Source organism: Mobula hypostoma, chromosome 4, assembly GCF_963921235.1.
Source record: "Mobula hypostoma chromosome 4, sMobHyp1.1, whole genome shotgun sequence".
Classification (NCBI taxonomy): domain Eukaryota; kingdom Metazoa; phylum Chordata; class Chondrichthyes; order Myliobatiformes; family Myliobatidae; genus Mobula; species Mobula hypostoma.
In genome coordinates this window covers 49,877,641-49,902,911 of record NC_086100.1, presented here as the reverse complement: position 1 = coordinate 49,902,911, position 25,271 = coordinate 49,877,641, and the positions used below count along the sequence as shown (strand labels likewise).

The 25,271-nt window shown below is 42.2% G+C and overlaps 1 protein-coding gene across 1 annotated transcript in view; it reads left to right on the top strand.

The window, feature by feature from the left end:
• Positions 1 to 15,976: 15,976 nt before the first annotated feature.
• Positions 15,977 to 25,271, top strand: part of s100p (S100 calcium binding protein P) — a 52,810-nt gene continuing 43,515 nt past the window's right edge. The window contains exon 1 of the mRNA XM_063044865.1: positions 15,977 to 16,062. Within this exon, the coding sequence (XP_062900935.1) occupies positions 15,977 to 16,062 (86 nt within the window). The remainder of the gene's footprint in view (positions 16,063 to 25,271) is intronic.

Below are 25,271 nucleotides of genomic sequence, written 5' to 3'. Positions count from 1 at the left end.
GTGCAAGAAGATTCCCCAATTGTGGCTTTCTAGTAGTCAGAGATCCTGTTAGCACTGAACAACCCATCCCATATATTGTAAACATGAACATTATAAGCCAATGTAGACAACTTCTCTATGCCAAATTTGACCCGACCCTAGAAGGAAAGTTGGATTATGATTGGAGAGATGTTTTCTAGAAAGTGCAGATGCACAGTACTGAAAAGAAAGGCATAGTCCGAGTATCAGGAAAAGATATTGAACACATACCTGCTGAATCTGTAGTTACCTTTGTGACTAGGAAGGCCCCTGGAGATGCTGGTACTGACCATAAGCTGTTACTTGAGCCACTTAACATCCCTCTACCGAGTGGCCTTGTAGTTATTCCCATGTTTGTTGACTCTCATTGTCATACACTGCCAGTACAGGCTTTAAACCTCTCTCGAGAGGATGTATGGCTCTCACCCAGGACCCAGCTGGTATACTATCAAAGGTAGAATGCGTAAATAGTGATCAGCAAGGTGCTGTAAGATTTCAGTGGATCTCAGCTGGCATTGAACAAGTGATTGTTGGTGTAAAGGAGGAGGGTAGTAACGCCAAGTTCTAGACAAACTCGACATCGGGGGTGGTAAAGGACAACAAACTTAGTTAAAAGATTTACTGGCCAAGTACCTGGATATCTTTGCAGTTGAAGATGAAGACCTTGGGTACCCTAACAAGGTCAAGCATGAAATTCATTTAATTGATGATAAGCCTGTTTCACAGCTATACGGTCGCGTTCCGCCGAATCAGTACAATGAAGTGAAAGAGCACATCTCAAAGTTGTTGAGGAAGGGTGATTCAGGATAGCGATAGTGCGTATGCCTCACCCGTGGTGTTGGTCCGGAAGGCTGATGGTAGCATAAGACTGAGTGTAGATTATCGGAGACTGAACCTTAAGACTAAAAAGGACGCATTCCCGCTCCTGCGTATTGATGAGAGTTTTGATGCTCTGCGGGGAGCGCAGTTTTTCTCAACAATAGACCTCGTGAGTGGTTACTACCAAGTGGCGGTAGAGGAGCGTGATAGGCATAAGACTGCTTTCTCGACCCCGTCTGGTCTATATGAATATCTTCGCATGCCGTCTGGGGTCTGCAATGGGCCGGCGACTTTTCAAATACTCATGCAGGCAACCATGAATGATTTAGTCTTCCAAGTTATGCTGGTGTATCTGGATGATATTCTGGTGTATTCACAGACTTTCCAGGAACACTTGGAGAGGCTTGACACTGTGCTTCAGTGTCTCAAGGAGACTGGTCTGAAGGTGAAATTGGAAAAATGTCATTTTTCTGCAGTCAGAAGTTAAGTTCGTAGGACACCAGATATCACCCAAGGGGATAGGCACAGATCCCGAGAAGGTCTTGGCTGTTCAGCAGTGGCCAGTACTGTCTACAGTCAAAGACTTAAGATCATTTCTTGGCTTTTGTAGTTATGATAGACGGTTCGTTCGGGGATTCTCAAAGATTGCAGGTCCGTTGCATGATGTAGTGAATTTGTGTCTTGGTGCAGGGAGTCCTAGTAAAACAAACCGGCTGTTAAAACAGTCTTGGACGGAAGAATGTCAAACTGCCTTTGACCTACTCAAAGAGAAACTGACCAGTTCACCTATCCTTGGCTTTGCCGATTTCACACAGCCTTTCATAGTGGAGACTGATGCAAGCAGTCACGGATGAGGAGCTGTTTTATATCAGCAACAGAGAGAAACTAAGAGGGTTATTGCATATGCAAGCCAACGATTGAGAAATGCTGAAAAGAATGATAGGAATTACAGCGGCATGAAATTAGAGCTGCTTGCACTTAAGTGGGCTATAGTAGAGAAGTTTTGTGGTTACTTATTGGGTTCCAAATTCACCGTAATAACTGATAATATTCTGTTATCCCATTTGAAAACTGGTAGGTTGGGAACAATTGAGCAGAGATGGATCTCACAGCTGTCAGTGTTTGATGTTCAGTAGCGTCCAGATCAGAACAATACCATGGCTGATGATCTCTCTAGGTGGCCATTTGCAGGGGAGCCTAAGCCTGTCTCAGCAGATGCTGGATTTGATGGGTTTGTGGTGATCTGTATTCTGATAAATCGTGGCACTGCTCTTGACCCCTCACTGGTTACAGCTGGTCTTAAAAGCTGTACGGTGAAGCAAATTTGAGCTCTTGAAGCTGGTACTAGAGATGCAAGTGATCTGATGCAAGGAACCCCAACCTCTCCGAGTTATTCTGCTGGGGATTTGCACACTTTTCAGCAGCAAGACCCTGTGTTAAGTGTCTTCAGAAACTTTCGGGGCAGAAAAAGAAAGCTGAATGGCAATGAAAATAGAGCTCTACCTAAACTGGTGTTGTCTCTGTTGAAGCATTGGGACAGGATCAGGGAGTGTAAAGGGTTACTGTATTGTGTAGTTGAGGATGAGAAGCACGGGGAGTGTTATCAGGTTCTGCTACCTTCCAGCTTGAGGAGTAAACTGTTAGGGTATGTACATGACTCTATGGGCCATCAAGGCATAGAGCGTACTCTGCACTTGTTGAGAAACAGGTGTTTTTGGGTGAGCATGCACGAGGATATGGCACAGTGGATCAAAAATTGTCTGCGTTGTGTTCTAACTAAAGAGCTACACCCTAATATCCATCCCCCCATGGAGTCATTTCTTGCTCTAGGACACTTGAAGTTGTCGCTGTGAATTTCACTGAGCTTGAGCCAGCAGCTGGTGGGTGTGAGAATGTCTTCGTAGTCACAGACGTTTTTACAATATTCACCCAAGCATTCCCAACTCAGGATCAAAAGGCGGATACCGCAGCAAAGGAGCTCTTGAGGGAATGGTTTATGGAGTATGGTGTTCCTGAGAGGTTGCATTCTGACCAGGGCCGCAACTTTGAAAGTGAGCTCATAACTGAGCTTTGCAAACTGTACAAGGTAAAGAAAACTTGTACTACCCTCCATCATCCTTCTGGCAACGCTCAGTGTGAGCGTTTCAACAGGACGATGCATGATTTGTTGCGTACGTTGCCTCCAGAAAAGAAACACAGGTGGCCAGAGCATCTACCTGAGTGAGTGTATGTATAAATGTGACGCCTCACACAACCATCGGATATTCCCCTTATTACCTACTGTTTGGTGTTGATCCCCACTTGCCAGTGGATGCTCTGCTGGGGTGAGAACAGTCTGTAGACAGGAAATATGACTGGTTAGCCATACACCAGAAACGACTGAGTGATGCTCATGCCAGAGTGAAAGAATACTCTGAACAGAAGGCTGCAGAATGTATTGCCTGACAGTAGGATAAAATTCATTGTACCCAGATTGATGCAAATGCACTAGTTTACCTCCAGAACAGACCACTGGGTCGTAATAAAATCCAGGATGCTTGGAAATCAGCTGTCTGCAGGGTGGTAGAGGTGCTAGACAACACATACACTGTGCACCCTTTGGAGAGAGGGCCTATCAAGAGGGTGAACAGGGTAGACATCAGGCCCCGTGAGAACGTTCCCACCCCAGTTCCTCAGAGGTCACTGCAAACTCCTGTAATTTAGGGTAGTCCTTCCCTGAAACATGAATCAGATTCTGAGGATTCAGAGAGTGGTGTGATATTGGGAGAAGATGTATCGAAACATAGTGCACATAATCTCGACCCTAGCCAACAAAACTCCTGGAACTGAGACTATAGCGCCCGTGACAGCCGATACAGGGTCAGGTGTTGGTAGTCTTCCTGTTGCAGCACCCTGCAGGAGTAGAAGAGTAAATGCTGGACAGGACTCTAACCCACATCACGAACCAAGGTCAGTCCCAGATGTGGCCTCCATAAGTCCTGGAGCAGTGTCGTAGATACTGGCTAGTCTAAGTTCAGTTCTATTCAGAGAGGCAGCTAAAGAGGTTGAAAGTACTTTTGCAGTGAGTGAGTAACGGCAGACACTTACTGGTATGCAGGGGAGAATGTAACCAGGTGACCGTGGAACATCCATTTTTTTATTGTTAAGGTGCACTTATATATTCACCTTGGTAATGCTGAAATAGCTACCTGTGCCTTTAAGAGAAAACAATGATGTCATTTTGCATGGGTGGAATAGAACGAAGAGTTGCCATGTTCTAGAAAGGACGTTGTTCGAATGCTTTTTTCCAGGTTTGGTGAGGAAAGATTTTCACGAGTAAATTGATCAGCACTGGATAGCGTGATTGCTAAGTTCCATAATTGGCCTACTAGCGTGATTGAGGAGAACTCTTTTCAAGGTCTAGCCTATATGTGTTTGGAAGTTAAGCATATGTGTTCCAAATATTCGCCACTACTGTATTGATTCTGTATATTTTGTTTTAGTTATTTTCATACTGCACGCGTATTTTGATACCCTCTTTCTGCAATAAAACATCTAAAACAGATAAAGGAATTTAAGACCCGAAAAAGTATTTGTTGGCCTGTGTGTGTACTTTATCCCAGGCTACAAAATAAGCATTAAAACAGGAACAGGATTCTGTTTGAATGAAGCATGTCAAGTCTGGATTAATTCAAATAATTAAAGTTTACTTATAAAAAATACAAACTTACAGGAGCATGATGCATTTCTTAATAATGTATTAAAAATGTGTACCCTTTAAAATGATTGGTGTTTCATTTTACACCAAGATACTGAAATACATAATTAACCATTAACTTTAAGTACCTGCACAGAAGAATCCAAACAGGAAAATCAGTTACAGGGTTGGGGGAAATACCTGCTATGTTCTGGTTGAGCTTGAATTTATTGGAGGATTGGCTTGCATGTCTGAGGGAGATAGAAACCTCCAAGCAAATCACAATCCCATTACATCCAATTACATCAATAGGATCTTGATGTAATTAGAAGCAAAAAGACAGTGGGAGATCTGTCAGGAAAAATCTATCAGCAAAAACTAACAAAATGACCAAAGGCACATTCTTTGAAATGTTTCTTTGGACAGTTGAAGACCTTCTTTCTCTGCTCCTTGTACATCCTGACCTACAGACCACGATGAAATACATTTACAGTAGTTGGAATCCCTACTTATCATTTAAATCCCCTAGCCTTGCAGCTGACTTAAAGTCATCTTTTCTCCTCCTGTAGTTCCTTAACTCTCCCTGGTAGCTTTCTGCCAAGAAGTTACTTACATCCAATTTTTAAAAATGCATTTATTTGTTTTGCACATTTAGTTTGGCACTTTTATCAATAATTTCTATATGAATATTTTGAATTTAAACAGGGTTTACACCCAGTTTATGTTGACAACTGTCTGTACAACTTAACCACAGTTATTGCAGTAGAGAATAGAAGAAGAGCAACTGTGAAATATGAAACCTATTATTACTTGCATGCTAATAGAATCATAGAACATGACATAACGAAAACAGGGCCTTTGGCCCAACTAGACTATGCAAACCATTTATCTACCTATCCCCATCAACCTGCACCAGGACCGTAGCCTTCCATACCCTTCTATTCCACATACTGATCCAAATTACTGTTAGATTGAAAAATTGACTCCACATCCATCATTTTTGCTGGCAGCTCATTCCACACTCTCACAAACATCTGAATAAAGAATTTCCTACTCATGTTCCCCTTAAACATTTCTCCTTTTGCCCTTAATCCATGACCTCTAGTCTCACCAACTCTTAGTAGTAAAAGTCTGCTTGCATTTACCCTATCTATACCCCTCACATTTTTATACAGCTCTATCAAATCTCAAGAGGGAAAGAGAGAAGAGAAATGTAGTGATAATTGGGGTAGTATAGTCAGGGGAATGGACAGAGTTCTCTGTTGTGAGGATAGAGCATCCTGAAGGCTGTGTTTCCTGCCTGGTGCCCGGGTTTGGGACATCTTATTTGACCTGCAGAGGAATTTGCAGTGGGAGAGGAAAGATCCAGTTGTCGTGGTCCATGTGGATACCAATGACATAGGCAGAACAAGGAAAGTGTTTTTGCTGAGGGAATTTGAGCAGCTAGGGATTAAATTAAAAAGCAGAACCAAAAGACGGTGGTAATCACTGGATTACTACCTGAGCCATGTACAAATTGGCATAGGGTCAAGAACATTAGAGAGTTAAATGCATGGCTCAAGGATTTGTGTGGAAGAAGTGGGTTTGAATTCATGGGAAATTGGCACCAGTATTGGGGAAGGAGGGATCTGTACCATTGGGATGGGCTCCACCTGAACTGTGATGGGACCTGGATCCTAGTGAATTGCATAACTAGGGCTGGGGATAGGGCTTTAAACTAAATAGTAGAGGGGTGGGTTCAACAGATTGGAGAAGTATGGATAAAGTAAAAAAAAAGTATGGATAAAGGTAAAGTAAAAGCAAAAGATAAAAAAAGAATAAGAGTGGAGTGAAGAAAAGTCAAGTGCAAAAGAGTAAAAGATTACAAGTTTTTAAAAGCACAATGAGTGTAAGGGCACTTCATTTGAATGTCTGTAGTATTCGAAACAAAGTCAGTGAACTTGTGGTAAAAAATCAGTACAATGGGGTATGATTTAGTGGCTATTACTGAAACGTGGTTGCAGGGTGGAGAGGATTGGGAATTAAATATCTAAGGACATCAGTTAATAAGGAAGGATAGGCAGGAAGTTAAGGGAGGTGTGGTAGTGCTCTTAATTGAAGATGAGATCAGGGCGATAGTGAGCGGCGATATAAGATCTAAGGAGCAGGATGTTGAATCCATCTGGGTAGAGATTAGGAATAGTAAAGGGAAAAAAATCATTGGTGGGAGTTGTCTATAGGCCACCAAATAATAACATTACAGTGACACAAGCAATAAACAGAGAAATATTTGAGGCATGTAAGAATGAAACAGCAGTTATCATGGGGGACTTTAACTTACACATAGATTGGGTGAATCAAGTTGGTCAATGCATTCTTAAGGAGGACTTAATTGAATGCATCCGTGATGGCATTCTTGAACAGCATATTACTGAACCTACAAGAGAAAATGCCATCTTAGATCTGGACCTGTGCAATGAGACAGGTAAAATTAGTGATCTTGTAGTTAGGGATCCTCTTGGAAAGATTGATCACAATATGATTGGGTTTCTCATACAAGTGGAGGGTTACACTGATCTAAAACCAGTGTATTATGCATAAACAAGGGAAACTACAATGGGATGAGGGAGGAGTTGGATAGGTTAGACTGGGAACACAGGCACTATGGTGGGACAATTGAGGAAAAGTGGAAGACTTTCAAACAGATTTTTCATGGTGCTCAATAAAAGTATATTCCAATTAAAAGCAAGAGATAGTAAGTACGGTGAGAGCCAGCGATGGATAACTGAGGAAATAAAGGAAGGCACCAAATTAAAAGCTTGTGCATACAAAGTTGCCAAGAATAGTGGGAAACTGAAAGATTGGGAAAACTTTAAAAAGCAACAAAGAACCATTAAGTGAGCAATAAGGAAAGGGAAGATAGACTATGAAAATAAACTAGCACAAAATATAAAAATGGATAGTAGAAGTTTTTGTAATTATAAAGTGGAAAATGGTGGCCAAAGTGAATGTAGTTCTCTTGGAGGATGAGAAAGGGGAATTGATACGGGGTAATGAGGAAATGGCAGAGGCTTTGAATGACTATTTTGTGTTGGTCTTCATGATGGAGGACACATGTAACATGCCAAAGAGAGAAGTTATGGACGTGATGGGAGGTGAGGACCTTGATACAATAGCTATCATTGAAGAGGAAGTGCTGATCAAATTTGTGGGCATGAAGATAGAGAACTCCACTGGTCCTGATGGAATATATCCCAGGGCACTGAAAGAAATGGCAGAAGTTATAGTAGAGGCTTTGGTGATTATTTATTAAGATTCGCAGGACTCTGGGCAGGTCTCGGCAGATTGGAAGACGGCGAATGTCACATTACTGTTCAAGAAAGGATGTAGGCAAAAGGTAGGTAACTATAGACTGGTTAGTTTAACACCTGCAGTTGGGAAAATGCTTGAAGCTATCATTAAAGAAGAAATGGTGAAGCATCTGGAAAGAAATAGATCCATCATGCAGACACAGTATGGATTCAGCAAAGGCATGTCCGGTTTGACAAACTTACTGAAGTTTTTTGAGGATATGAGTGCAGTGGGTAGAGGAGAACAAATGGACATTACTTACTTGGATTTCCAGAAGGCATTGGATAAGGTGCCTCAATATTCCTGGATTTCAGTGCTTTAAAAGGGATAGAGAGGGAGGAAAAAGGGGAGGAGGGGTGGCATTACTGGTCAGGAATACTATTACAGCTACAGAAAGGGTGGGTAATGTAGCAGGATCCTCTTTTGAGTCAATATGGGTGGAAGTCGGGAACAGGAACGGAGCAGTTACTCTATTGGGGGTATTCTATAGCCCCCTGGTAGCAGCAGAGATACTGAGGAGCAGATTGGGAGGCAGATTTTGGAAAGGTGCAAAAATAACAGGGTTGTTATCATGGGTGATTTTAACTTCCCCAATATTGATTGGCACCTGATTAGTTCCAAGGGTTTAGATGGGGCAGAATTTGTTAAGTGTGTCCAGGATGGATTCCTGTCACAGTATGTGGACAGGCCGACCAGGGGGAATGCCATACTAGATCTAGTACTAGGTAATGAACCGGGTCAGGTCACAGATCTCTCAGTGGGTGAGCATCTGGGGGACAGTGACCACCACTCCCTGGCCTTTATAATTATCATGGAAAAGGATAGAATCAAAGAGGACAGGAAAATTTTTAATTGGGGAAAGGCAAATTATGAGGCTATGAGGCTAGAACTTGCGGGTGTGAATTGGGATGATGTTTTTGCAGGGAAATGTACTATGGACATTAGGTCGATGTTTAGAGATCTCTTGCGGGATGTAAGGGATAAATTTGTCCCGGTGAGGAAGATAAAGAATGGTAGGGTGAAGGAACCATGGGTGACAAGTGAGGTGGAAAATCTAGTCAGGAGGAAGAAGGCAGCATACATGAGGTTTAGGAAGCAAGGATCAGATGGGTCTATTGAGGGATATAGGGAAGCAAGAAAGGAGCTTAAGAAGGGGCTGAGAAGAGCAAGAAGGGGGCATGAGAAGGCCTTGGCGAGTAGGGTAAAGGAAAACCCCAAGGCATTCTTCAATTATGTGAAGAAAAAAAGGATGACAGGAATGAAGGTAGGACCGATTAGAGATAAAGGTGGGAAGATGTGCCTGGAGCCTGTGGAAGTGAGCGAGGTCCTCAATGAATACTTCTCTTCGATATTCACCAATGAGAGGGAACTTGATGATGGTGAGGACAATATGAGTGAGGTTGATGTTCTGGAGCATGCTGATATTAAGGGAGAGGAGGTGTTGGAGTTGTTAAAATACATTAGGACAGATAAGTCCCCGGGACCTGACAGAATATTCCCCCGGCCGCTCCACGAGGCGAGAGAAGAGATTGCTGAGCCTCTGGCTAGGATCTTTATGTCCTCGTTGTCCACGGGAATGGTACCGGAGAATTGGAGGGAGGCGAATGTTGTTCAAAAAAGGTAGTAGGGATAGTCCGGGTAATTATAGACCAGTGAGCCTTACGTCTGTGGTGGGAAAGCTGTTGGAAAAGATTCTTAGAGATAGGATCTATAGGCATTTAAAGAATTATGGTCTGATCAGGGAGAGTCAGCATGGCTTTGTGAAGGGCAGATCGTGTCTAACAAGCCTGATAGAGTTCTTTGAGGAGGTGACCTGGCATATAGATGAGGGTAGTGCAGTGGATGTGATCTATATGGATTTTAGTAAGGCATTTGACAAGGTTCCACATGGTAGGCTTATTCAGAAAGTTAGAAGGCATGGAATCCAGGGAAGTTAGGCCAGGTGGATTCAGAATTGGCTTGCCTGCAGAAGGCAGAGGGTGGTGGTGGAGGGAGTACATTCAGATTGGAGGATTGTGACTAGTGGTGTCCCACAAGGATCTGTTCTGGGACCTCTACTTTTCGTGATTTTTATCAACGACCTGGATGTGGGGTAGAAGGGTGGGTTGGCAAGTTTGCAGACGACACAAAGGTTGGTGGTGTTGTAGATAGTGTAGAGGATTGTCAAAGATTGCAGAGAGACATTGATAGGATGCAGAAGTGGGCTGAGAAGTGGCAGATGGAGTTCAACCCGGAGAAGTGTGAGGTAGTACACTTTGGAAGGACAAACTCCAAGGTGGAGTACAAAGTAAATGGCAGGATACTTGGTAGTGTGGAGGAGCAGAGGGATCTCAGGGTACATGTCCACAGATCCCTGAAAATTGCCTCACAGGTGGATAGGGTAGTTAAGAAAGCTTATGGGGTGTTCGCTTTCATAAGTCGAGAGATAGAGTTTAAGAGTCGCGATGTAATGATGCAGCTCTATAAAACTCTGGTTAGGCCACACTTGGAGTACTGTGTCCAGTTCTGGTCACCTCACTATAGGAAGGATGTGGAAGCATTGGAAAGGGTACAGAGGAGATTTACCAGGATGCTGCCTGGTTTAGAAAGTATGCATTATGATCAGAGATTAAGGGAGCTAGGGCTTTACTCTTTGGAGAGAAGGAGGATGAGAGGAGACATGATAGAGGTGTACAAGATAATAAGAGGAATAGATAGAGTGGATAGCCAGCGCCTCTTCCCCAGGGCAACACTGTTCAATACAAGAGGACATGGCTTTAAGGTAAGGGGTGGGAAGTTCAAGGGGGATATTGGAGGAAGGTTTTTTACTCAGAGAGTGGTTGGTGCGTGGAATGCACTGCCTGAGTCAGTGGTGGAGGCAGATACACTAGTGAAGTTTAAGAGACTACTAGACAGGTATATGGAGGAATCTAAGGTGGGGGCTTATATGGGAGGCAGGGTTTGAGGGTCGGCACAACATTGTGGGCTGAAGGGCCTGTACTGTGCTGTACTATTCTATGTTCTATGTTCTATAAAAGACTTACCCATAAGATAAGATGCATAGACTTGGGGGTGATGTATTAGCATGGATAGAGGATTGGTTAACTAATAGAAAGCAGAGAGTTGGGATACATGGGTGTTACTCTGGTTGGCAATCAGTGGTGAGCGGTGTGCCCTAGGGGTCAGTGCTGGGCTCACAACTGTTCAGATATACATTAACAATCTGGAAGAGGGGGCCACATGTAGTTTATCTAAGTTTGCTGATGATACCAAATTGAATGGAAAAACAAATTGTACAGAAGATATAGAGAGTCTGCAGAGAGATTATAGATAGGTTAAGTGAGTGGGCAAGGGTCTGGCAGATGCAGTACAGTGACGGTAAATGCGAGGTCATCCACTTTGGAAGGAGAAATGGAGGAGCAGGTTATTATTGAAATGGTAAAAATCGCAGCATGCTGCCGTGCAGAGGGACTTAGGAGAGCTTGTGTATGAATCACAAGAGGCTGGTCTGCAGGTGCAGCAGGCTATCAAGAAGGCAAATGGAAAGTTGGCCTTCATTGCTAGAGGGATTGAATTTAAGAGCAGGGAGGTTATGCTGCAACTATACAGGGCACTAGTGAGGCTGCTCCTTAATTGCGGAAGGATATACTGGCTTTGGAGGCGGTGCAGAAGAGGTTCACCAGGTTGATTCCAGAGATGAGGGGGTTAGACTATGAGGAGAGATTGAGTCGCCTGGGTCTGTACTCACTAGAATTCAGAAGAATGAGAGGAGATCTTATAGAGACATATAAAATTATGAAAGGAATAGATAAGATAGAGGCAGAAAAGTTGTCTCCACTGGTTTGTGAGAATAGAACTAGGGGACATGGCCTCAAGATTCGGGGTAGTAGATTTAGGACAGAGATGAGGAGGAACTGCTTTTCTCAGAAAGTGGTGAAGCTGTGGGATTCTCTGCCCAATGAAGCAGTGGAGGCTACCTCAGTAGATATATATAACGTAAGGTTGGATAGATTTTTGCATAGTAGGGGAATTAAGGGTTATGGGGAAAAGGCAGGTAGGTGGAGATGAGTCCATGGTCAGATCAGTCATGATCTTATTGAATGGTGGAGAAAGCTCGACAGGCAGATGACCTACTCCTGCTCCTACTTCTTATGTTCTCCCCTCAACCTTCAACATTCTAGGGAATAAAGTCCTAACCTATTCAAACTTTTCCTACGTCTCAGGTTCTCAAGTCCCAGCAACATCCCTTTTAAACTTTCTCTGCACTCTTCCAAACTTATTGATATCTTTCCTGCAGGTAGGTGACAAAAACTGCATGCAATACTCCAAATTAGGATTTACCAACGTCATATACAATTTCAACATAACACCTTAACTCCTGTGTTCATACAATGATTTACGAAAGCCAATATGCTAAAGGCTTTCTTTACAACCATATCTACCTGTGACACCACTTTCAAGGAATTATAGATCTGTATTCACAAATCCCTCTGTTCTACTGTACTCCTCAGTGCCCTACCGCTCACTGTGTAAGACCTATCCTGGTTGGTCCTCCCAACATGTAACACCTTACACTTGTCTGCATTAAATTCCATCTGCCATTTTTCAGTCCAATTTTCCAGCTGGTCCAGATCCCGATGCAAGCTTTGATAGTCTTCCCAGTTATCCACCACCTTAGTGTCATCAGCAAACTTGCTGATTTAGGTTACAACATTATCATTCAGTTTGTTGATATAGGTGACAAACAACAATGGACACAACACTGATCCCTGCAGCACACCTCCAGTCACAGGTTTCCAGTCAAAGACACAAATGTCTACAATCACTCTCTGACTTCTTCCGCAAAGCCAATGTCTAATCCAATTTACTACATCATTTTGAATGCCAAGCAAATGAATTCTATAGACCAACCTCCCATGCAGGACCTTATGAAAGTCCATGTAGGCAACATCCACTGTCTTGCCTTAATCCACTTTCCTGGTGACCACATCAAAAAACTCTATGATTGGCTCGACCAAGCCCAAAGCCATGATGACTATCCCTAATCAGTCCCTGTCTATCCAAATAATTATATATCTGGTCCCTTAGAATACCATCCAGTAGCATTCCTACTGCTGATGTCAGTCTCTCCATCCTATGATTTCCTGGTTTATTCTTAGAGCCTTTCTTAAACAATGGAAAAACATTAGCTATCCAAACCTCTGGCACCTCACCAGTGGCGAAGGATGTTTTAAATATCTCTGCTGGGCCCCTGCAATTTCTACACTTGCCTTCCACAGGGTCTGAGGAAACACCTTGGATTTATCCACCCTAATCTGCCTCAGAAAGCAAACACTTCCTCCTCTGTAATCTGTACAGGATCCATGACCTTGCTACTACATTTCCTCATTTCTATAGACTCTGTGTCCATCTCCCCAGTAAATATAGATGCAAAAAATCCATCTAAGGTCTCCCCCACCTCCTCCAGCTCCACACATAGATTACCATTCTGATCTTCCAGAGGACTAGTTTTGTCCCTTGCTGTCCTTTTACTCTTAATATGCCTGTAGCAGCCCTTAGGATTCTCCTTCACCTTATCTGCTGGAGCAACCTCATGTCTTCTCTTAACCCTCCTGATTTCCTTCTTAAGTATTCTCTTGCATTTCTTATGTTACTCAAGTATCTGTTCCTGCTTGCCTATACCTGCTATGTACCTCCTTTTTTTAAAAACAGGGCCTCAATAACTCTCAAAAATCCAGGTCCCCCCGTTATCCTTGCCTTTTATTTTGACTGGAACATACAAACACTGTACTCTCAAAATTTCACTTTTGAAGATCTACCATTTACCAAGTACATCTTTGCCAGAAAACAATCTATCCAAATCCATAAACAACAGGAATTCTGCAGATGCTGGAAATTCAAGCAACATACATCAAAGTTGCTGGTGAACGCAGCAGGCCAAGCAGCATCTATAGGAAGAGGCGCAGTCGACGTTTCAGGCCGAGACCCTTCGTCAGGACAGTCGACGTTTCAGGCCGAGACCCTTCGTCCTGACGAAGGGTCTCGGCCTGAAACGTCGACTGCGCCTCTTCCTATAGATGCTGCTTGGCCTGCTGCGTTCACCAGCAACTTTGATGTATGTTGCTTATCCAAATCCATACTTGCCAGATTCTTTCTGATACCATCAAAATTGGGCTTTCTCCAATTTAGAATCTCTACCCAAGGATCAATAGTTACCTTGAGACTAATGGTATTATGATTGCCAGATACAAAATGTTCCCCTGCACTAACTTTTGTCACCTGCCCTGTCTCTTTCCATAAAAGGGATACTAGAGACAGTTCAATACTGGATCACACTTTCTCTAGTTGGGACTCCTATGTACTGATTAAGGAAACTTCCCTGAACATGTTTGACAAACTCTTTCCCATCCTGCCCTTTAAGAGTATAGGAATCCAAGTCAATATATGGAAAGTTAATATCACCTACTAGCACAACCTTATATCTCTTGCAACAGTCTGTGATCTCTCTACAAATTTGCTCCACTAAATCTCATAGATTGTTGGGTGGTCTACAGCATAAACCCATTAAGATGGTCATATCTTTCTTATTCCTCAGTTCTTCCCATAAAGACTCACGAGACAAACTCTCCAGTCTGTCCTGACTGAACACTAGTGTGACATTTTCCTTGTCTAGTAATGCCACCCCCCCCCCCATCCCTCCCACTGTATCATGTCTAAAACAATGGAACTCTGGAACATTGTGCTGCCAATCCTGCCTCTCCTGCAACCAAGTCTCACTAATGGCTATAATGTCACAATTATACATGCTGATCCATGCCCTAAGCTCATCTGCCTTACCTACAATACGCCTTGCATTGAAATATACACAGCTCAGAACATTAGTCCCACTATGCCCAACCTTTTGATTACTCTCCTTATATGTAGGCTTAGCTTCTTTCTCTACAACTTTTCCACTATCTGCCGTGGTACTTTGGTTCCCATTCCCCATTATTCCAAAGGAATAACATTCCTCTGTAACCGTCACAGTAAACAACTGGATGGAATCTGTCCTCAGCGATTCTATCAGCCTGCATTTACCAATTACTCTTGTTCTACCTTTACAACTTTACATGATGTTACATTGAAGTTAAGTATTTGTTAAATATTTTACCCTTTGACACAGCTCATTGGAATAGTTTGCTGGCTGCAGTGCTTTGGGTTTTGTACTTTCTGGCATTTTATTATTAACCTTGAGTATGATTGTAACTAAAGAATGGATGAAGGGAGAAGTATCTTTGAGTTGGTGTCCTATCATGTTCTCTGTTCCACCTTTATTTGAATTCTACCCCCATAAAACATTGTAGTTAAGGAAGAACAACTTCATTGATAAACAATTGTCCTTAATTTGAATGAAGAAATAAAATCTGATGTAGCTTGTACATTTCCCAAACTGTATGATGGAGGACGGATGACAAAATATTTGGTGCTCAGAGGTCTTTTTGAAAACCATTCATGAATATAGATTCACAAAATGTTATTATATCTCATGTAAACCAGATTTTAATTTGCTTAAAAAGCATTTCCATAAATTCATATGAACAAAGTATGTTGGCAACAATGTCAAATAATGTAAACTTCACCAATAATTCTGCTTGACTATATGTTTCCTTTCGTTCTCCCTCTTCTTGACTATGTAATTAGCTTTTGTCAATAGTACTGTAGCTAATGAAAATGGAGACACCTACTGGAGTTAAGCAGGAAATATAGATGTTAAATAAATGTTTAAATAAATGTTACTTCACTTATTATACTTATATCAATAATTCAGTGTTAATCACAGTTATTACTAAATTCACAAGACCAATTTACTAAATTGGTACTATATTTCAAAGTTATTATTATTTGAAGACTAATAACATCATGGAATTATAACTCAAATTTATTGCAGTTCAACAAGGTATCAGTATTCTTTATGCAGCGATTATTTTAATAATCTAGTAATACAAAAAGTTGGAGTAATTATTTAGGCAATGTGAATTCCAATTTAAAATGGCAGTTTGACAATTTGCTGCTGGAGAATAGCTGCACATAAATGAACCGTTAATGATTAAGAAAACTTCTGTTTTTGTTTCAGCTTGGAATGATGCCCTCATGCCCGCCCTTCCTTCCTAGAGAATGAAAATTTTTAAACCAGAGGCAAGTGAAACCATGTTGAGAGATGAAACAAATTTTCTTAACAAGGAGTCACAAAGAAAACTGAGGTAAGTTTCAGTCTTTTTATGACACTTGAACTATCTTGTCCTGAAATGTGTTTGTGGACTTCTAAACTATTTAACGCTAACCAAAATAAATCTCAGAAAGATTTAGAACAAGACTTCAGATGTTAGAACTTGCAGGAAGTCTGATAAACTTGTTTATACTTTTGGTAGATGTGGAGAAACTTAAGTGAAAATCTTGAAGAGGTGGCAATGTGCACGGCTCGGGAAAGAAATGCATAACATAAACCCTGGAAGTTGGATCCAACTACAGTACATTCTTTTTTTTAATGCAAGGTGGCATTTTGTGCAACGATTGAGTTGGTAATTACTTCTGGGTGCAATTGTGCCCATTAGGAAATTGACCCATGTATGATCACCTTAGCATGGCTGACTTTTCAATCTTATTGACATCACAGATCACATAGCACACACGTCCATCACTCCTGATAGAAGTTAGAAGTCCTGGAGGTCTTCACTGTTCACTCACAGATTAACTAGTGCATGTCACACTTGGGTCTGCAAATGGCCTGCATTGTCATACTGATGTCTGCATACACCATATTCCTGCCCCATTATCACGAAAGGCACCTACTAAGATTCCTAGGACTCTCCAGTATCGGCACAATCAGAGCCAAGTCTTAAAACCAATGGCAAGGCTGGACTCAGCCTTTTATCTATGTCATTAATGCATCTCGCATGTGTGGTAAACATATGCATTAGTAAAATTCAATGTATGTGTTTGGTAGATTACCTGATAGCAAGTTGGAAAAATCAAGACATTATTTTTCTTGGTGATAGCAGGCTGGTTATGTACACATATGAACATCAGGTAGTAATGTTGGCATGAAATTTACAGTAGCATTCTGCTTTCAACACCAATAATTTCTCATTAATTGCATGCCATGCACAAAATTTATGTAACTCTTGAAGCCCTGGCAGTTCATATGATGAATCCATGGGTAAATTTTGTCTAATATACAAAGCAGCATATTGCACAGTACTATGGTAAGAAAGCAACTCATTATTTGTACATCTTAATAAAGGGAATAGAAAGTAAATAAGAGCATAACTTCTAATTGTATTCTGGGAAGAAACTAAATACAAATTATTTTATCATTTACGAATGTAAGTTTCTTTAATGATGGAGAACACATATGCTCTCAGGGATTTCCCATTACTGTTAAAAATGATTTTTAATTTGGGTGTGTATAATTCAAATGAAAGAGCATAAGCATAATAGACTTGCTTAGATATTTGTAATGCTGCAGAATGAAAAAGCTATGAAACAGAGTTAATTTCCATCACTGAAAAAGCAGCAAAGCCCAAGAGCAGAGGTACTCAGAACCTGTTTCAGAACCATTACCATAATTAATCTCTCAAAATACCATTATATTTTAATGACCCTGTTAGTAAAGAAGTTTGTAAATTGGAAAAGGACTTAATCTACCGAGGACAAATTTGACAAACTTTCAACATGCATAGGGCTCCTACCCCACAGAAAATATATGTGTACATTCTCTCACAGCCTGTTGATAACGTAAATACAAGTCTTCTTGGTTTCCAATAACTACACTTCGTAATTTTCAAAATGACATACTAATGACTAATTAAATACTAATCCTAGCTCTGTATGTTTGCTTCAGAAACTGTGGATTTTACACATAATTTAGGTAAATTATACTTTTTACAGTGGATGAGAAAAGGCATACTGTTTTGCTCTCCCACATTCTGTATTAGTCTGCTTTTGAGCACTCATTGTAGAAATCCAGTGAAAACACATGTCTGCAAAATTTAATCAGACCATGTAATCATAAGACATAGAAGCAGAATTCGACTATTTAATCCATGTGTTTGCTTTGTCACTTGATCATGGCTGATTTATTTTTCCCTCTCAAACCCACTCTCCTGCATCTGCTCATAACCTTTGATGCCCTTATTAATCAAAAAACCATCAACCTTCACTTTAAATGTACTCAATGACTTATCCTTCACAGCTGTGTGTGGCCACAGACTCACCACCCTCTGGCTAAAGAAATTCCTCCTTGTCTCTATTCTAAAAGGTTGTCCTTGCTTTCTGAGGCTTTGCACTCTGGTCCTAGACTCACTCAGTATTGGAAATATGCTGACCACATCCACTCTACATTCAATATTTGGCAGGTTTCAATAGCCCCCCCCCCCACCATTCTTACAAACTCCTCTGCATAGGTTTCAATGAGATCTCCCTCCCCCCTTCCCCATTCATCTAAACTCTATTGCATGGGTTTCCTCCAGGTGCTCTGATTTTCCTTCACAGTCCAAAGACGTACCATTTGGTAGTTTAATTCAGGAGTCACCAGCCATTTTTGCACCGCGGACTGGTTTAATATTGACAATATTCTTGCAGACCGGCTGGCGGGGGGAGGGGGGGTTGTTAATCACAATCGGAATATAGGTGATAAGTCAACTATAAGTCACTTATGTGGCTAATGCACTCAATTTCATTTCTAAAAGGGTTTATCTAATGAATTTAAAATTAAACACACAGTGCATATTTTCCTCACATAAATATAGTGATAAGTCAATTATAAGTCACTTATAAGTCAATAGCATCATAACATTTTAAGTTACATTTGGATATTAAACACACAGCGCATATTTTCCTCATATGAACATATAAAATCATTGCAGCACACCAATATGGCTGAATCAGTGGGAGCCCTGGGCTTGTGTCCCTGCAATAAGACGGTCCTATCGAGGGGTGATCGGAGGTAGTGATACTTGAACGGGGTTCCTTATGTCCAGTCTATTCCGCAATTTAGTTTTCGTTGCATTTGTTGCAGAAAAGCCTGCTTCGCAGAGATATAATGTTGGAAATGGAAGCAACATTTTCAGTGCTTTTGTGGCTATCTCAGGATATTCAGCCTTGACTTTGATCCAGAATGCCAGCCGAGATGTTATGTCAAACATACCTTTCAGCCCACTGTCATTTGCAAGCTTGAGGAGTTGATCTTCTTTCCACGCTGACAGGGATGATTCACCGGGGTCATTCACAAATGGGTCAGGGACACATTCCTTTGCACGTCTTGGGTCATTTGCAGTTGGGAAGTAACGCTCGAATTCTGTCGACAGCAAAGATAGGTAATCGCGCACCAGCTGTGAGAAAGATGGTGCAGCCTCAGTCTCTCCCAATATCCCAGCTAATGTTGGGAACATGTCAAATATGCCCCTGTCCACTCGCCGTCCCACAGTTCCAGTTTGGCTTTGAAAGCAGACACTTTATCTGCCAACTTGAAGACAGTTGTCGTTCTCCCCTGAAGTGACAAATTGAGTTCATTCAGCAGGTTGAAGATGTCACACAGATAAGTGAGTTTTGTTATCCACTCCTCGTCACTGAAGTGTGCTGCCAGTGGTGACTTTCTTCCTGAAAGAAATCTCTGTAGCTGCTCTCTTATCTCAAAAACCCTGGCCAGGGCTCTCCCCCTTGATAGCCATCTGACTTAAGTGTGTAAGAGAAGGCGTTTGTGCTCTGCATCCATTTCCTCGCAAAGCTGCTCAAACAGACGTGAGTTAAGGGCTTTTGCTTTGATGTGATTGATAACTTCAACAATGTCACTCAATACACTGTTAAGATCAGGTGACATTTTTCGGCTAGCCAGCACTTCCCTGTGTGTGACACAGTGTGTGGACTGGCAGTCAGGAGCAACCCCTTTGACTCGGGTAGTGAAACCAGACAGCCGTCCAGTCGTACCTGCAGTCCCGTCTGTGCATATTCCAACACAGAATGACCAGTCCAGTTTGCCTGACATGTAGTCATGCAAAGACTTGAATAGTTCTGCCCCAGCTGTATTAGTTGGCAGCAGCAGTGCACACAACATATCCTCGTGCACATTGTCTTGAAATATATATCGCACATAAACAGCAGTATTGCCTTGTTGTCGACATCAGTAGACTCATCGACCTGGATAGTATACCATGGTGACTTGTTAAGCTGTTCCAACAACTGTGCTTCGATGTCCTCTGCTGTGTCATCAATTCTCCTTGAAACTGTGGTAGCTGAAAGAGAAACCTGTGCCATCTTGTTAGCTCAGCTTCTCCCAACAGTTCACAGCACATGTCCTTGGCAGCAGGCAGAATTGATTCTTCACCAACAGTGAAAGGCTTCTTAGCCTTAGAAACATGGCCAGCCACTAAATACGATGCTCTCAGAGCAGCAGCATTTGTGGAGGTGGTGGCTGTCACCACTTGCTTCTGTCCCACTTGCTCACGTTTTTTTCTGCTCAAAAAACTCAACGGGTTTGTCTTTAAGTGCAGGGTGCTTGGACTCAAGTTGCCGAAGCAGTTTTGAGGGCTTCATTGGCTTATTAGACAGCTTGTCTCCACATATCACACACAGGAGGCTTGGAGTGTGCAAGTCACCAGTCGCATTAAAGCCATATTTTATGTACGACTTGAGGTATTTTCTGTTGAAGGAAGCTTTCTTTTTTTTTTGCAGTCTCGGCCTCAGCTGTCTCTGCGTTATCATAATCGTTAGGCCTTTTTCCCCTACCACCTCTTCCAAAGAAACTCTCAAGCAACGTCTGTTTTTTCACTCATCAAGTAGTTGTAGGTTAATGACTGACTGATGACCTCACGTGCGTTCAAATTCAACAGTGGGTGTGACAGGAAGTGAGGAAAGGTGCAGCTGACTCATATCATTTCATACCGCCAAATCATATCGTTTCCATACCGGTTCTGGTCCGTGGCCCGGTGGTTGGGGACCACTGGTTTAATTGGTTCATTGTAAATTGTCCTGTGATTAGGCTAGGATTAAATCGAGGGATTCCTGGTCAGCATGGCTGGAAGGGCTGGAGGGCTTTCTGTGCTGTACCTCAATAAAATCAAATATAAATCAAAACAAAATACAGGCTCAGAGCCAGCAAGCACTTCTTGTAGGTTAACTCTTTTCCAGCAATTATTCCAGTAAACCTCCTCTGGACCCTCTCCAACGCCAGCACATCCTTTCTTAGATTAGAATCCAGAACATTGAAAACAACCTTGCATAGCACAAGGCCTTTGGTCCACAATGTGTCCCAACCTTTTAACCTAATCTGAGATCAATCTCGCCCTTCCCTCCTGCATAGCCCTCTTTTTTACTATCACCTATGTGCAAATCTAAAGTTTCTGAAATGTCCCTAGCATATTTTCCTCTACCAACACCCTTGGCAGGATTTTCCACACACACATCAATCTGTGTAAAAATCTTACCTCTGACATGCCCCTTATACTTTCATCCAATCATCTTAAAATTATATCCCCTCATATTAGCCATTTCTACACTGGGGAAAACAAAAATTGGCTGTCCACTTGATTTATGCCTCTTATAATCTTGGACACCTCTATCAAATTGCCTCTCAATCTCCACCTCCAAAAGGAAAACCCCTAGTTTGCTCAGGGTCCTCATATGACATGCTCTCTAATCCAGGCAGCATCCTGGTATATTGCCACTGCACTCTCTCGATCTTCTGGATCCTTCCTATAATGGCGTGACCAGAACTGAACACAATACTATTCCAAGTGTGGTCTAACCAGCGTTTTACTAAGCTGCAACAGTACCTCGCGGCTCTTGAACACAATCCCCCAACTAAAGGCGGCTAACGCACCACAAACCTTCTTAACAACTCTATCAATCTGCATGGCAACTTTGAAGGATCTATGGACGTGGTCCCCAAGATCCTTCTGTTCCTCCACACTGCAAACATTCCTGCCATTAACCCCGTATTCTGACTTTAAACTTGACCTTCCAAATTTAATCTCCTCCAACTCTAGACACGTTTCTCTTCTATCCTTGATCAGTCCAGCCCTCACTCTAGTCATCCTCCTTTTCTTCACATACCTGTAGAAAACCATGGAGTTTTCCTTCATCAACTTGCCAAGGTCTTCTTGTGCTTTTTTCTCTGCTAAGTCCATTCTTCAACTCCTTCCTGCCACCTTGTAACTCTAGAGCCCTGTCTGATACTTACTTCATAAACCTTCACCACACTTTTCCAGGTTCATCTCCACCGGCCACTTCTCAGTCCAGTTCTGCTTTCTACAAAAATGTTCTACATTATCTGCAGTACTACCAACCTTTGTGTCATCTGCAAACTTACTAATCCACTCTTCCACTTCCTTATCCAAGCAACATGCACAAAATGCTGGAGGAACTCAGTAGGTCAGGCAGTGTCTATGGAAAAGAGTAAACAGTCAATGTTTCGAGTCAAGACCCTTCATCAGGACTGGAGAAAAAAGTTGGAGAAGTCAGAGTAAGAAGTGGGGGAGGAGAGGAAAAATACAAGGTAGTAGGCGATAGGTGAAACTGAGAGGGGGGAGGGGTGAAGTAAAGAGTTGGGAAGCCGTTTGGTGAAAGAGATAAAGGGCTGACGAAGGGGGAATCTGATAGGAGAGGAAAGCCGAGGAAGAAAGGGAAGAGGGAGGAACACTAGAGGGGGGCGATGGGCAGGAAAGCTGATAAGGTGAGAGAGGAAAATGGGAACGGTGATGGAGAGGGTGGTGGGGGGATGTGCCATTACCCGAAGTTCAATAAATCGATGTTCATGCCATCAGGTTGGAGGCTACTCAGACGGAATATAAGGTGTTGCTCCTCCATCCTGAGTGTGGCGTCATCACAACTGCAGAGGAGGCCTTGGTTTGACACTTCCTCATCCAAGTCATTTATAAAAATCAAAACAGAGAAGTGGTCCCAGAATAAATCTCTGTGGAACAGTGCTGGCCTCTGGCTTCCAGTCAGAATTCCCTCCATCTATAGCCATCCACTGCCTTCTCTGCTGAAGCCAATTCTGAATTCGCCCAACCAAGTATCTCTGGAGCTGATGCCTCTTGACTTTCTGAATGAGTGTACCATGGGGAACCTTATCAAATATTTTACTAAAATCCATATACACCACATCCACTTCTCTACCTTCATCAATGTCCTTAATCAGACTATGCTTCTCCAAACGCAAATAAATCCTGTCTCTAAAAATCTTTTCCAAAAGTTTTCCCCACCAGTGATGTAAGACTCACTGGTCTATAATTCCAGGATTATCCCCATCAGCTTTTTTGAACAAACAATAATATTTGCATCCTCAAATCTTATGGCACTACTCATGTGACCAGTAAAGATGCTAATATCATCACCAAAAGTGCAGCAGCCTCTTTCCTTGCTTCCTGTAGTTACCTAGGATATTATCTACTCTAATGTCTTTCTAAAGTTCCAGCACATCCTCCTCCTTAATGTCAAAATCTTCTGTTTTACGCTCTCCTCTCAACTAGATGTTCCACATCTGGTTCCTTCCCCTAGCAACCTTTCTCTGCCTCAAAGGGACAATTCTTTCCACAGCCCCATACAAGTGATCCCTAAACAACCCCCACGTTTCCATTAGCCAGGTTCATTGCCTACAACTAGATTCAGTTTGTCCTCTTCTCTAGTAGCTTGTCCGATATTGTGACATGAATCCTTCCTCAACACACCTAATAAATTCTGCCTCATCTAAACCTTTTGCAATAAGGAAGCACCAAACAATATTAGGGAAGTTGACGTCACCCATGACAATAACACTTATTTTTGCACCTTTTCAAAAGCCGCCTCCCGCCTCCCGATCTGTTCCTCGGTGTCTCTGCTGCTATTGGGGTTGTCTGTACAATAAAACCAATGGAGCAATTGCTCCTTTCCTGTTTCTGACCTCCACCCAGTAGATGATCCCTCCATGACGTCCTTTCTTACTGTAGCTGCGATAATGTCCCTGATTAGTAATACGACTCCCCCACCACTTTTACCTCACTCCCTGTCTACTTTAAAACATCTAAACTCAGGAACATCCAACAGCCATTCCTGCCCTTGTGACAGCTAAGTCTCTGTAACGGCCACAATGTCAAAGTTCCACCTACTGATCCATGATCTTAAGTTCATCACCCTTGTTCCTGATACTTCTCGCGTTTATGCCATATGGGACCCAAAGCTGCTCATGATACTCCAAATGTGGTCTGACCAATGCTTGATAAAGCCTCAGTATTCTTGCTTTTATATTCCAGTCCTCTCAAAACGAATGCTAACATTGCATTTGCCTGTCCTATTACTGACTCAAGCTGAAAATTAGCCTTTAGGGAATCCTACACTCAGGCTTCCAAGTCTCTTTGCACCTATGATTTCTTAATCCAGCACACACAACACCTTCAGAAGGTAAAGCAGACACAGAAGAGAGACATATTCTATTACAGTTCTCTTTTGAAACTTCCCCCACTGAAACTATATCACTTTTCTCCAATTTGGAAATGCCCTGGAGAATCACAGGGAGAATCAATCTTTCATTGCAGGCTTTTTAAGGATATAATTAAGCATTTTTAACTGTTTGTGGGCCTGAATGAGAAGCTCTGTCATCAGGGCTAATTTGTATCTAAGTTTGAAAGATCAAAGATGTGAAATTAGAGAAGAAAAGCAAGTCTTGTTTGCAAAAGGACTGCCCACGTTCAACACCCTGACACAGCGGTGTCAAGAAAACAACCTCTCCTCAATGTCGCAAAAACAAAGGAGTTGGTTGTGGACTACAGGAGGAAAGGAGACAGGCTAACCCCCATTGACTTCAATGGATCTGGGGTTGAGAGAGTGAACAGCTACAAGTTCCTCGGCATAAGCATCAGTGAGGATCTCATGTGGACTGTACATACCGGCTATGTGATGAGAAAAGCACAACTGTGCCTCTTTCACCTCAGACGGTTCAAGAAGTTTGGCATGAGTCCCCAAACCCTAACAACTTTCTGTCGTTCAGATGTTAAGTCAAGTCTGACTCTTTGTGACCTCGTGGACCTCTGCACACCAAGCCTTCTTGTTGGAAACTTATGATCCCCCAAGGTCATACGCATCGTCTGAACAATATTATCTACCCATCATAGCCTCTGTCGTCCTCTCCTTCTTTGACCTTCTGTTTTACCTAACATGAGAGTCTTCTCCAAGGAATCCTGTCTTCTCATGATGTGGCCAAAATATTTGAGCTTTTCTCTCATAATCAAACCTCCTAGTAAGCAGTCTGGCTGAATTTCTTCAAGTATTGACTTGTTGGATCTTCTTGCTGTCCAACAAACCCTTAACACTTCCCTCCAGCATCCAAGTTCAAAGGGTCGATTCTTTTGTATTCAGCCTTACTAATAGTCCAGCTCTCACAGCCGTACATCACACCTGGAAATACCATAGACTCGACTATATGGATCTCCATAGACAA